The 13,050-nt window shown below is 43.4% G+C and overlaps 1 protein-coding gene across 1 annotated transcript in view; it reads left to right on the forward strand.

Moving 5' to 3' along the window:
* RAB8B (RAB8B, member RAS oncogene family) overlaps positions 1 to 13,050 on the forward strand; it is a 184,472-nt gene that overhangs the window by 20,670 nt on the left and 150,752 nt on the right. Inside the window, exons 2-3 of the mRNA XM_085643672.1 lie at positions 9,323 to 9,383; positions 12,010 to 12,070. Coding sequence (XP_085499798.1) covers positions 9,323 to 9,383; positions 12,010 to 12,070 — 122 coding nt within the window. The remainder of the gene's footprint in view (positions 1 to 9,322; positions 9,384 to 12,009; positions 12,071 to 13,050) is intronic.

Below are 13,050 nucleotides of genomic sequence, written 5' to 3' on the forward strand. Positions count from 1 at the left end.
TTTATGATGTTGCGCGTACTGAGAGGGATTAAAAAGCCGTATGCTCACTAGGGGCACTGAATGCCAAATAAAAAAAAAAGTTCCCCGATGTTGGCAGGTAAAGGATACATCTCATCCAATGGTAAAGGGACAGTACCACACAAGAAGAAAGTGAACATAAGACATAACAATAAAGTTGTCAAAGTATAGGAAAGAGTTAAAAATTTGCGAACATACGTGACAAGAATTTTCAATTCTTTTAAGGACAACGGAGGTGAGGATTATCCTTCTGATTTCTTCGCTTTTTATTACTCGGCAGCCAATCCAAACACTTATGTATAAAGAAACTACAAATCCCATGAGTCATCAGCGCTCATGATAACCATAGAGTAGAACATACAAAAGTCCCAACTGAGGCAACTACTTCCTCTTTCTTTGTTTGATCACAGCAAAAACTGAACCTTGTTCAAACATTATCTTGAAATGATGGGAGAGTCCTTCACGACCCTGACCCTGGACGGATGAACTTCAATCCGCAGAACGTGAAGACGATTCCATGAACTTCCAGCTCTCGGCGAGCAAGCGCAACATAACTCCAGAAGGAATAACCTTTTGACTGAATCAAGGTAGAAGAGTCGTACCTTTCACTTGCCATCTGATCCTGAAACAGAAAACAATCTTCGTAATACGAGGGAAAAGGCCACGGAAAAACATAGTTATGACATTATACAACAAGGGAGGGAAGAGAAAACTTATACAATGCAACCACTCTAAAGGCATATTAGTTCAGCATAATACAGAACAACAGTAATGTATCTTTGGGTGGGATAATCCTCGCCTCCGTTGTAAATTTGTTGGCACGTATGTTCACAAATTTTTAATTCTATGTCAGGACCGGAGGCTCCGATTATGCTTGTTCAAAGCTGAGCCACCACTACAGACGCCACATCCAAAATAGGCTTATAGTAAAATGTCTTGAATGTAGATTCAGCAGACCAATCGGCTGCACTTATTATATCAGCAAGACTTACACCCATAGAAAAAGATTTGGACGCCATCACCCCTCGGACCGAATGTACGCCAAATTTTGAGACATCAATGCCCGCTTCTTCCATGAGCGCCCGCACCCATCTAGTTAAAGTGGTGGGTGTCACTGGTCGAAAAGGCTTTTGCAAAGCAATGAACAATTGACCCCTCATATCAGACCTGAATTCAGCCGTACTTAACTCATATGCTTTCAAGCATTGGACTACACATAGTTTAGGATTATCCGGGAACGCCGGATAGGAAACCGAGGTAGAATGTCCTTTAGTTCGTCTTGAGATAAGAAAAGTTACCCCTTCAGGAGTGAACCGACGGCCTGTGAGATCAAGGGCGCGGATATCCGAAACCCTCTTGCAGGAAACCAGACGTAACAGCATGGCTAACTTCGCTGAAAGCTGTTTTCGAGAGAGATTTGTTGGCTGGCCATGATTCCAAAAACCGTAGGACCACGGATACGTCCCAAAGGACTGAGTATTTGGGGCATGGAGGTGTCACCATCCTAATACCCCGAAGCAGTTTACAAACTAAGGGATGTTCTCCAATTGATTTACCATCTATTGGAATGTGGCCTGCCAAAATGGCGGAACGAAAATTGTTCACGGCCCGATACGCTAGCCCAGAGGACACCAGGGAGGCCAAGAAATTCACTACCATGGAGACAGATGCTGTATCGGGATCCGTGTTCCGTTGAGAACACCAGCTACACCATCTGCTCCATGCAGATGAATATCGTTTGAGTGTTGGATGACCATGCCTCATTAATGAACTTGTGAGCTTCTCTCGAAAGTCCTGGGATTTCCCAGCGATCCCTGAAACTCGCCAAGCTACCAGCGGAAGCTGTCCCGACTCTGTCAAGGGATGAGGAGCCTTCTGAGGATCTAGCAATATATTCCATATCTGAGGAAGGAGAAGAGGTACAGCACAAGACATTTCCAGAAGGGTTGGGAACCAAGCCTGAGCCCTCCATAGCGGGGTGATGAGTATTATCTCCTCTTGTTGGCGCCTGGTTTGGGCCAACACTCTGGGAATCATCGAGAATGGCGGGAAAGCATAATTCAGAGTCTGGGGCCATGTCTGGAGAAACGCATCCGAGGCCAACGCCTCCGGATCCGGACGCCAACTGTAGAAACGCAGGTAACTGCCTGTTGAGATGGGAGGCAAAAAGGTCCAGATGACACTGACCCCATAGGAGATTCAGAGCCCGGAAGACTCGAGGATGGAGTCTCCAGTCGCTGAAGTCTTGAAGGTAGCGAGAATGCCAATCGGCTACCTCGTTGCTTCGACCCGGGAGATACTCTGCCACTAATGAAATCCTGTATAGTAGGCAGTAATGCCAAAAATCCTTGGCTATCTCTGCCAGAATCCTCGATTTCGTTCCCCCCAGTTTGTTGACATAGCGGACCGCTGAGACATTGTCCATTCGCAAAAGAATTCAACAATCTGTCTTGTGGGGTGAGAGACTGCGGATCGTGAAAGAGCCTGCCAGCAGTTCCAAGCAATTTATTTGCAAGGAGAGTTCTTGTTGGGACCACCGTCCCCCAGTGGATATTGAGCCGCAACGCGCTCCCCAGCGTCTGGCATCCGATTCTATCACTATCTCGGGATTGGATCCGAATATGGCTCTGCTGTTCCATGACTCCATGTGTTCGAGCCACCACAGCATCTCTCACCTCGCCCCTTCGGAAAGAGGGATCTTCTCTGTATATCCGAGGCCTTTGCGGAGATGTTGGATCTTTAAACGCTGGAGTGCCCGATAGTGGAGAGGGCCTGGAAAAATGGCTTGTATCGAGGAGGCCAACAGTCCTACAATCCACGCCACTGACCTCAAGGAAATCACGCGTTTGTTCAAAACGATTCGCAATTCCTTCTTGATCGTACTGATCTTTTGAGAGGGAAGCAGTAGCTGGCAGCTCCGTGAATCTATCTGAAACCCTAGAAATTCTATGGACTACGTGGGAGACCAAATGGATTTTTGAGGGTTCACTACAAAGCCCAGACTCTGAAGGAGAGAGAGAGACCATTCCAGATGAGTTACTACTACTCGGGTACAACTTGCCATGAGAATGATGTCGTCTAAATAGACGATTAACCTTACCCCGAGCGCTCTCAAGGATTCTACAACCGGGCGAAGCAGCTTTGTGAAGCACCACGGTGCAGAAGAAATCCTGAAAGGGAGGACTTTGTACTCGTAACACACGCCTTGCCAGATGAATTGGAGGAAGCGACGATGCAGGGCGTAAATAGGAATGGAGTGGTAGGCATCTTTGAGATCTAGACTCACCATCCAGTCCCCTTCTCGTAAAAGATCGCGCAACAGATGTATGCCCTCCATCTTGAAGTGGCGATAAACAATCCAGCCATTGAATTCTTTCAAATTGAGGACCAACCTGGACCCGCCCCCTTTTTTCTCTACCAGAAACACATTGCTGACAAAACCCCTCTGGTGGAGACGTGACGGGGCGATGGCTCCTTTCCGCACTAGAGAATTGATCTCGTCTGTGATAAAATTCAAATACGTGAACATGGTGGGACCACCTCGGGTGTATCCGCCACCTTCCCCGCCAAATCCGGCCTAGGTCATTCAGATCGTAGTCGGGCCCCGACGTCCTTATCGTAGGGCCGACGGAGGTCTGCCACCTCTGGCGATGGGAGCCACGCCGTCGACTTGGGATGGATAATATCAGCCGGCTCAGAGGTAAGTACTTTAGGTTGGACGGGGGTCTCCAAATGGTGTTCCTTCCTCTTTCTTGGCTGGCTCGGCCGCCTCCTGGTCATCCGACTGCAGATTGGAGGATGCATCATCAGGATCCCCATAGAGAGATTCCGAGGGATCATCTTGAGCGGAGGAAGCCTGATCCTTTGCCAAAGAATCGGCCAACTTTGCAAAATCCTCCTTATGTGGATTAACAACTTTTGCAGCGCTAGGCTTAGGAGGGTTGGGCGTGGCGGGAATCCATCCCTGCTGCAAGGCATATTTATTAAGGTGTCTCTTCAATGGGGCGATAGACCTTACCAAAGCAGAATTGACGGTCTTCTGGACCCCAGCATCTAATGCTTTTACAAGGTCCTGCTCTAAAGAACCAGCAGGTTCCGATTCATAATAATAATCTTCCTCATACATATAGTCCGCCATGATCAAGCCCAGTCAATTAGCTACCTCTATAGGTCAAGCGCACAGTGGAGGATAAATCCTCAACCAACGTCCAAGGCTGGACAGTCGGGGGGAGAGGCACTACCCCGGGCAAGCTAAGATCTGTTAAGCTTTTTCTTGGTATGAGTGGAGGTAGGGGCTTGCTAAAAGCATCTCTAGGCAATGCCTATGCACAAATTATACAGCCAACTGCCTGCGCTAAACAGCTGGCGTAGGTGGGGGCAGAAACTGGCAAATATCTATTTGAATTTTTGTTCTTTCCCGCTCCGAAACTGATCGCTTAGGGCTTTGCGGTGAAATTGACCCAAAATGGCTGCCGCGCTTGCGCGGGAGCTGCTGCCTGTGAAAATCAAGAGGACTGCGCGGTCAAGCGACGTGCAGTCCTCGCCTCCTCTCTCCCTCTCCACAAGATAAACTGCCCAAGGTGCGTTGCACCTGGCAGGGGAGGCCGCCGCTCTCCCAACCCCAGAACGGGAAAAAAAAACAGCAAGTACACCAAGTAAACCACAAGGCGAAGCGGACTCGCGAACAAGAGCGTGAGGCAAAACTGGACTTCGCCGCCACGCTTCCCCTACCGAAGGAGCTGACAAACGCTCACCACAGCGGATGCGTGATCGTGCTAAGCAGGCACAGGTATGATCAAATATACCTCCGCATACAGTGCAGCAATGAGTCAAAACACAGAGCGACCACACATTACATAATGCAAATAGGTAAAGTAAGAGGCACTTAACTGGCTGCGGAGCAGCAAAGAAAGAGGAAGTAGTTGCCTCAGTTTGGACTTTTATATGTTATACTGTATGGTTATCATGAGCGCTGATGACTCATGGGATTTGTAGTTTCTTTATACATAATTGTTTTGATTGGCTGCTGAGTAATAAAAAGCGAAGAAATGAGAAGCATAATCGGAGCCTCCGGTCCTGACATAGAATTCTAAAACAAAGCTCGCTCTATGTATTGTAGTGTATTTGGAGATGATCGATCTTCGACAACAGATAGCTAAAGCTATTAGTAGGCAATACTCATACCCATTCTACCTCAAAGCAATCCTTTTCGGCTCTTCCACCCATTTAAGCCAGTCTCATTCATCCACCCTCTAATGTAGGCATGGAAATGAGAACAACATGGTAGAATTGCTTCAGCTTCCATTGCTAGCTGGGAGCAAGTGACTCCTGTTGCAACATAGCAATGTCAGTGTGCACTGGAGCATTACGCTACGCAACAGAAGTTTCTGTTTTATAGAGGGACTTATAATGCAGTTGTTTACTTCCTTATCCACAGCTTATTTATTGTAATTCCAATTCATTTGTGCGCTACCTCACCAAAGTTAAAATTTGTTACTTCCTAAATCATTTTTGTGTCCTTATGATCTCACCTGGTGCAAACGTGCAATGTTTGTGGCTTTGCATACTTCTCTGGCGCACCAAAGTGTTGATTCTTCCTAACGTTATCCCACTCCTTGTTGCCAATCAGCAGAACGAAACCTAATTTTAACGTCTTTGGCACACATCTGTACAGATTGCTGTTCACACTGACCGATAACGTGATCCAGCTGACTACTTCCCAATATAATCCTTCGCAAAACAGTTCATACGTTTACTCCAACGTTGCTGCCTGCTGTCCAATGGAACCTTCCTCTGAACATTGCAAAGCTCAAACAAATGCAGTCTCAACGGACCACTTTGACTTATTCAATAACATGTAAGGTGTCCTGAATTTGAAAACCGCCCATGGGCATACAACATGTTGAGGATGTAGTAGGCAAATGCACTTAACATCTTTGAGAAATCTCATAAACATCGATGTATTATCGCATTAAATAAAGAGAGTCACTTAAGGCATCACTATTCTGCAGCTTCAATGACTCTTTTCGATCAGTGATTATACACTGTAAATGAAAATGTTATCTTTTTTACACAAGAAGACAAGTAATCTTCTGAATAATTTGTGAAAGTTCCGTTTGACATAAACTGAGCACCTGCCCTGAACTGGAGGTGGTTGCTTCTGTTTTCTCAGTTGTCTTGAAACCCTCACTTCTCTGCACTCGAGTTTTTTCACATCTGAGGAGTCCGTTCCCACTAACGGCTGCTTCTGCTGGTTTCAAGAACCAGCAATTACCTTGTGAGGCACAGGGCAGGCACGTGAGCAACTTCACAAAATCTGCTTTCATTTTAAGAACGTTGAGTGACCACATTTTTCAGCTTGAGTAGTGCAGATGAAGCCGTTCATTGTACACATCTTGGGTCCATTTCGGTTCTCATGCACTTCACTGTACAAATGTACGTTTCCTTTCATGATTGATGGGCACTGAGAGAATGCAGGCACAGGGTCAGACTGATTTGCATATGGCCATGTCTGAACTGGGGTGGCAGAGTGGGCTAAAGAACGGTGATGGATCAAACCCAGATCTGTTGACTGGGTGTGAGTGTTTGATTGGTTCTGATGCTCTGTCCATCACCACCCCCTTTTGTACCGCTTTGTTCGCCATAAGTTGGCAGGGTATGCTCAGACGTGAGTCCCTTGCTCACTGGATTCAAGCAAGCCTGGCTGAAGACGGCTGAAATGCCAGAAACCGGTCCTAGGAAGCTTGTTTCCGGTCCAGGGAAGGCATTGCTTGGCAGTTCGGGCTGGACTGTTCCCATGAGGCACAGGGTCAGACTGATTTGCATATGGCCATGTCTGAACTGGGGTGGCAGAGTGGGCTAAAGAATGGTGATGGATCAAACCCAGATCTGTTGACTGGGTGCGAGTGTTTGATTGGTTCTGATGCTCTGTCCATCACCACCCCCTTTTGTTCCGCTTTGGGCACTGAGAGAATGGTCAACGCCCACAGGTCTTTTACGAACGCAGCAGTGCCACAAGTGTAGCTGATTTTTTTTTTTTACCATAGTTGCAGGGGCAGGTGTATGGGCTTTCTTGGGTTGGGTCCTGTAGATGTAGTGGAAACCAACACACACTTAAGTTGGGTGTTCACAAATCATTTGAAGGCGCCAACTTCTGTGAACGGCAAGTGCACATTTGCGCTCGCATACTTAATGCAGAGTCGAACATATGGTTGCAGTTCTATCTGTGCAAATTGTGCACATCCATTCTCAAGGATATCTGCGGCCGTTTAGATATCTTGGACTCGTGGAATTTTTAGCAGTCGTAATGCTTTACTTTTTTTGATTTGAAACAGATTTTGGAATTAGCTTTCATTTTATATGCCGATCTTTAAACAGGAATGTTATATCTGGTTTTGTGTAGTGAATCTCCCATGTGTATAGCTTATGGATTTGTTTAAATAGTATTGTAAGTAAACCGTTTTGATGTGCTGATAACATTTTCAGTCTTCACATTCTAATTGGCCAGTAATTCTGCTTTGACACAATTCTATATTTGGGCACAGTGTCCATGTGTAACGAGGGTGATCACTAGCCGTTCAACCTGCTCAACAGGAAGTGGTAACATATACGTACTGCGCTCACAAGATGCACCGCAGCTCACCACTTCCTTTCACCGAATATTTAGAAGAAAACAATGTTAGTTTTTATTTGCATTTGTTATGCGCGGGTTCTTCAGTTCAAATAATTTATTTCACTCCTGTAAAATATGGAACTGAATGGGATAGTCAGACTGAAAGAACAGTAGGCCCTTTTCTGTCAGTATGCTTACCTTAATACGAGGAACAAGTGTAACTTTAAGAGGCCAGTTATACATTAAAACAGCTCCGAGTATGGTAGTTTTATATTATTTGTGTGCAAACCCATGTAGTATTTCTTTATCTACTGCCCGACGGCACTGTTAGGAAGTTGTTCTGTCAACTTTCCAAGTTTATGCCTCCGGGTGAATCTCGCTTTTTTTCATTCATAGTATCTTCTATAGTATGAAATCTTTTGGTCTGGCTCCTCAGTTTCTTTGACTCCAGTTTTCCACCTGTTACCTGGGCTGGTGCTCCTGCTCACACAATCAGATTAGTAGATGTGGTTTAGCATCTATAGCTTTAAGTAGATGATGTTGTTATGTGCCGGTGATATGGCAAGCACCCAATAAAATAAAATCAAGTGGGGCAAAGTCAATAGGTCTGACCTGGACCTGTGGTGGTTACATTTTTTTTTTATGAGCATATGCCACAAAAAGAAAAAAATAAATGAAATCACTTAAACGTGGTTGCCAAATATTTGTAATAAAAAATGTACATTAAAAAAATTGCTTATTTTTAATAGAGCAATATGCATGCTTCATAGTGGGACGATGCAATTAGATCAATTACAGAACCCCTTTTTAGTTTTAATGCACGTCTAAGTAAAATTTGATTCTTAATAGCACAAAGGAAAGGCACTTTTGGCTGTGAATTTCTGTTACCTAAAGACCGTTTAAACACACAAGGATGGCAATAAAGAATGGAAAGAAACAAACTTGACAAAGTAAAGTATTGATCCACCTGCCCCGGCACTGAAATTTAGGCATATGTGCACATCCTTGTATGTTATGTATGTTTTATTATTTTTTGTGATTACGAGAGGCTTGCGAGACAGCTAAATCGGTCTCTAAACCAGATTTACAAAGGTACTAACCTGTCCTGCAAATCTTGTAATGAGGTCTTCAAACTTATGTGACATTATCTTGAATGTGGAGCATAGGAAGGTCCAATTACTGACTTTTAAAACATGATGGAATCGTGGCAGGAACACAGAAATAATTGGGGGAAACATGGCTGGCCCTCAGCTTGAGAATTTGATGGATACTGAGTTTCAGACATGACTGTTTTCCATGTGTGTTTCAGAGGTAGGTCTGTGTGGGGTTGCATTCTCACCTGCGTCTGTCTTCACTTGGTTATGGGTTAACTTTTTAACCAGAAATGTTTTTCATTGCACATGTTAACGGTAACAGTGACTGCACGCAGCCCAGCTCCTCCTTTTCCAGACACCCCACATGGCACCTCTTTGGGACAGAACGATGTTGGCAGCACCGGTAAAGCATAGGCGGAGGTGACAATGTGCTGCATCATGTATCCCTAATGGGGGTATGGAGTGGAAAATATCGTGACGGCACAGTAAAGGGGGTGCAATGTTGTAGATGGACAGTTTTTATTGGAGGAAACAGTCATTTACGCTTACAAGTAAGTGCTTTCAAAACTGATACTTTTTTTTCCTCCTGTTTTTTTAGGTATAGATTTCAAAATCCGAACAGTAGAATTGGAGGGAAAGAAAATAAAACTGCAAATTTGGTAAGTTTTCTAAACGGTGATCTCGTTGTTTCTTGTTTTCACAAAGATTAGTACATTTGTCCAGTATAGGTCAACGTGTTTGAGATTGAAACTATTTCAGAATTCTTCAAAAAAAGATTAATCCAACTTTTGTTATTTCTTAAATTCCCGTTCTCCCAGTCCACTCCTCCCTGCTTTTCTTTCCTGGGATAACCATCCAGTTTTCAGAGGTCCGCAGAGTTCATGGATTTTTCTGTGTCCCTCTGATAATGCCTTCATTGGCTGTTGCATTAACAGTTTCTCACAATGACTGGGAATATTTTGACTAATTACGGAGAATCTGGTCACCCGTCTGTCGTGCATGTACTTTTCACAAGTAAGCATAAAGCGACAGTGAACCACTTGTAGTAGTACCCATCTGCATCTTTCACAATTCAGTGAAGAAAGAGGCTGTAAAAGCGACAGCACCCTCATCTTGCCTTGACAAAGTGTCCATTTGTCTGTAGCTAAAGATAAAAGATGCTGAGAATACTTGGTGTTGCGAAAGACTCTTATAACAGAATGTTAGAGATATTCATTTGTATTATCAGGATGGGAGCAGAAAGGGAGACCACCATTGTTGCTGAGACTGAATCGTGCACGAAAGGAAACCGTAATTTAATATAAAGCAAACACAAGGAGACGATGGCTGGGGCGATGAAACTTTTCAGACACTCACCCCCAGTCACAGATCTGGGTTGCATCCATCATCGTTCTTTAGCTCACTTCGCCACCCCAGTTCAGACCCAGCTATATGCAAATAGGTCTTGACCACGTGCCTCATGGGAACAGTCCAGCCCGAACTGCCAGGCCAGGTCATCCCTGTGTTTGTAATGTAATATAAGTCTCTGATAGACATTAAACCCTGACAGAAACTGATGTTGGTATGAGATCGAGGCATTAAATGGACGGTTTGTTTGTAATAAATCAAATAAACCTCGACCGTGAATATGCTAATCTTAAGGGTACTTGTAAGAGTACAGCAGTGGTAAAAAAAAGCGTAGCCCTTCAGCATGAGTTCCATTTCACAGTCTTGTACAGTTTGGCTTTTTCTGTGCAAAGCTTCTGTGTAGATTACTCTTTTGTTTTACATTTGTGGCTTTTCTCCTTCACTTTGTTCAGAGCATATCACATTATCACCAATAGAGTGGTTATTCTGCTGAAAATATTTGGTTATGTGTTGTCTCCTATGTCTGATAAGTATTAGTGTCATTTATCTACTTTCCCATTTCGTGACCATGCCTACTTAAGTTCAAGCCTGCTCTGTCTGATCACTTAAAATACATTTTACAAATACATTGAAGTTAATATGGTACATTATTGTCCATTTGTGATCTTAACATATTTCTTGTGTTCCCTGACTGGTGGTGCCTGGTGCACACTGCACCCTTTTAAGATTTTGTGAAATCGGACATGACGCAAAGCATTTGTGATTATGTTGGTAACGTCTTATGAGTAGTTGTTTTTGCCAGATCTCTTGAAAGTGAGAAGTAACTTGGTTACTGGAGTTTCATTCTCACCAGTCAGGGGCAGCTTTGGATATTGAATTGATCGGTTTATCCTGTTTGTATACCAAGCTCTATTTTTTGTCATTTGGTAATCTCTTCAGAGCATTCCCAGGCTAATCATTTGTTTTTAGAATGGCTGCGTGATATTCTAAAGCCCTGTCTCATGAAGTCGGAGTTTGATATCCTGAAGAGATATATGGAAAGCTTTATGTTGCCTTTATGGATAGTCATCTGTATTATAGGAATGAGTACGTCTCTCTTGATTTTTGTAAATCTGAGTGTTCAAATTAACCAGTAAACGAGTTTGTTTGTTTGTGATGTGCTATGGGCCTAATTTCATTGTACACTTCAAGTGCAGCCTGTGCTAATCGGCCAAGGCCAAGTTCAAGAGACCCTTTGCTCTGGACCCTGTATGTGTGCGTGTGTTGTTGTGATAGGGGATTTTACTGGAGTTGCTATTAGGGTAACCGTTATGGATGGCAGAAGGGCTTGCATTAGGGCGAGGGTTGGAGTAAAAGAGTATGATATGGGTATTGTTGGAATAAGGGTTTTTGTTATGGTTGGAGTAAGGGTAGGAAATGGCTTTGAATGCTTTGGTTAGGGTTGGCCCTGGTGGTTGTAAGGGATGGTGGGTGAAGGTAGGTGTGGAGAAGGGTTGCACACTATTAAGCAGGGGGTTGCCACTGTGAACTGGCAGGGACATAATGGTGTAAGGGAAAAAAGGTTTGCATTAAAAAGGGTGCAACAGATAGAGATTAGGATAAGACTTGATGCAGGTCTATTTTCAGTACACAAATGCAGTGGCGAAAAAACATTCGAGCATTACATTCTTGTATTTTCCATTGCTCTAGATTATATGTGTGTATGCGTTTCACAGTTTGAATCGTAAAGGATTGTGTAAATGCAAACGTGTTAGTATATAAAGATGCAATTAGCCTGCTTTTGCTTTAAAAAAATGCTAAAGTGAACCCACTTTTATATTTGAACATATCAGATCACTTGTAAATGGGTTTCTTTAAGGACGTCATTCTATAGCAAAGACTAATACATATTTATCTTCTGTGCACTTCAGAGTTTCCTCATTGTTATTCTGTTTTTAGGGACACAGCAGGGCAGGAAAGATTTCGAACTATCACAACCGCTTATTACAGAGGCGCAATGGTAAGTGTGTTAGTCTTTTACATTTGTCCAGCAAGGATGTAGGGTAAAGGATATGGTGGTTATAATACCGATCGAATGTGTGTGCTCCGTTCTATTTAAATGAGTCTATAAAATGTGCAATGGTATGTACTAAAGGTGATCAACTTGGGTGTATTTTTTGGTAGATGCCCTGCAAAGAATTTTCCGATGAGGTATTTTTTTCCAAATTTGTGACATTATACCTTTTTTACACGACTTAGATAAAACCTAACTTTTCTAGTGCAGGTTTATGCCAGATATAACCAAAAGCAAAAAGTATCTTTTTGCTGTTGTGCACCAATATTCTTCCTTCCAGTGTATAGATCATTCAAACTATTCATTTGCGTAATAATAAAATTCTGTCAAGCATTCCATTTTCTTACAAGTATGGTCTACCAGAGGAACTGAAAGACTGCTGAACATTCAAAACATGGATGAATGAATAAAGAGTTAATATAATGCCACCGTGTGTCCGATTAAAAGATATCTGGAGAAGAACAAAGCTTAGTATGTGTTGATGCCCTGGTAGACTGGGCAGTTGCAAAAAAAAGGATTACTAAGCCAAAGACTTTTGTTATGGTGACAATAAATGATCAAAGACTTGCTGAATCGAAATGCTTTCACGAAGTGGTAAGGTTGAGGTCATATTAGTAAGTAAGTAGCTTTATTCGATACAAACATATCATAAAAGCATTTTCCACACATTTTTTAAAAAAAAGAACATTTTTAAAAAACAATCAGTATAAAAACATTTCATATCCGAAACAGCGTATTGGGTAAGGGGGGTCCTTCACTGGGTTAACAGTTTTCTTGCAGTTCTTAGACGCCAAGCCCAGCCCAAAAATTTTGCCATACAAGTGGAAAAAAAGGGTCTAGCATCTGTACGTAAAATATGCAGAGCTTCTAAGTGGGAGCGAGTTCCCAAACACCTGCACAAGGGCTTCAACCACCTACGTCTCGGA

This window comes from Triturus cristatus, chromosome 3_1 (assembly GCF_964204655.1).
Source record: "Triturus cristatus chromosome 3_1, aTriCri1.1, whole genome shotgun sequence".
NCBI lineage: Eukaryota > Metazoa > Chordata > Amphibia > Caudata > Salamandridae > Triturus > Triturus cristatus.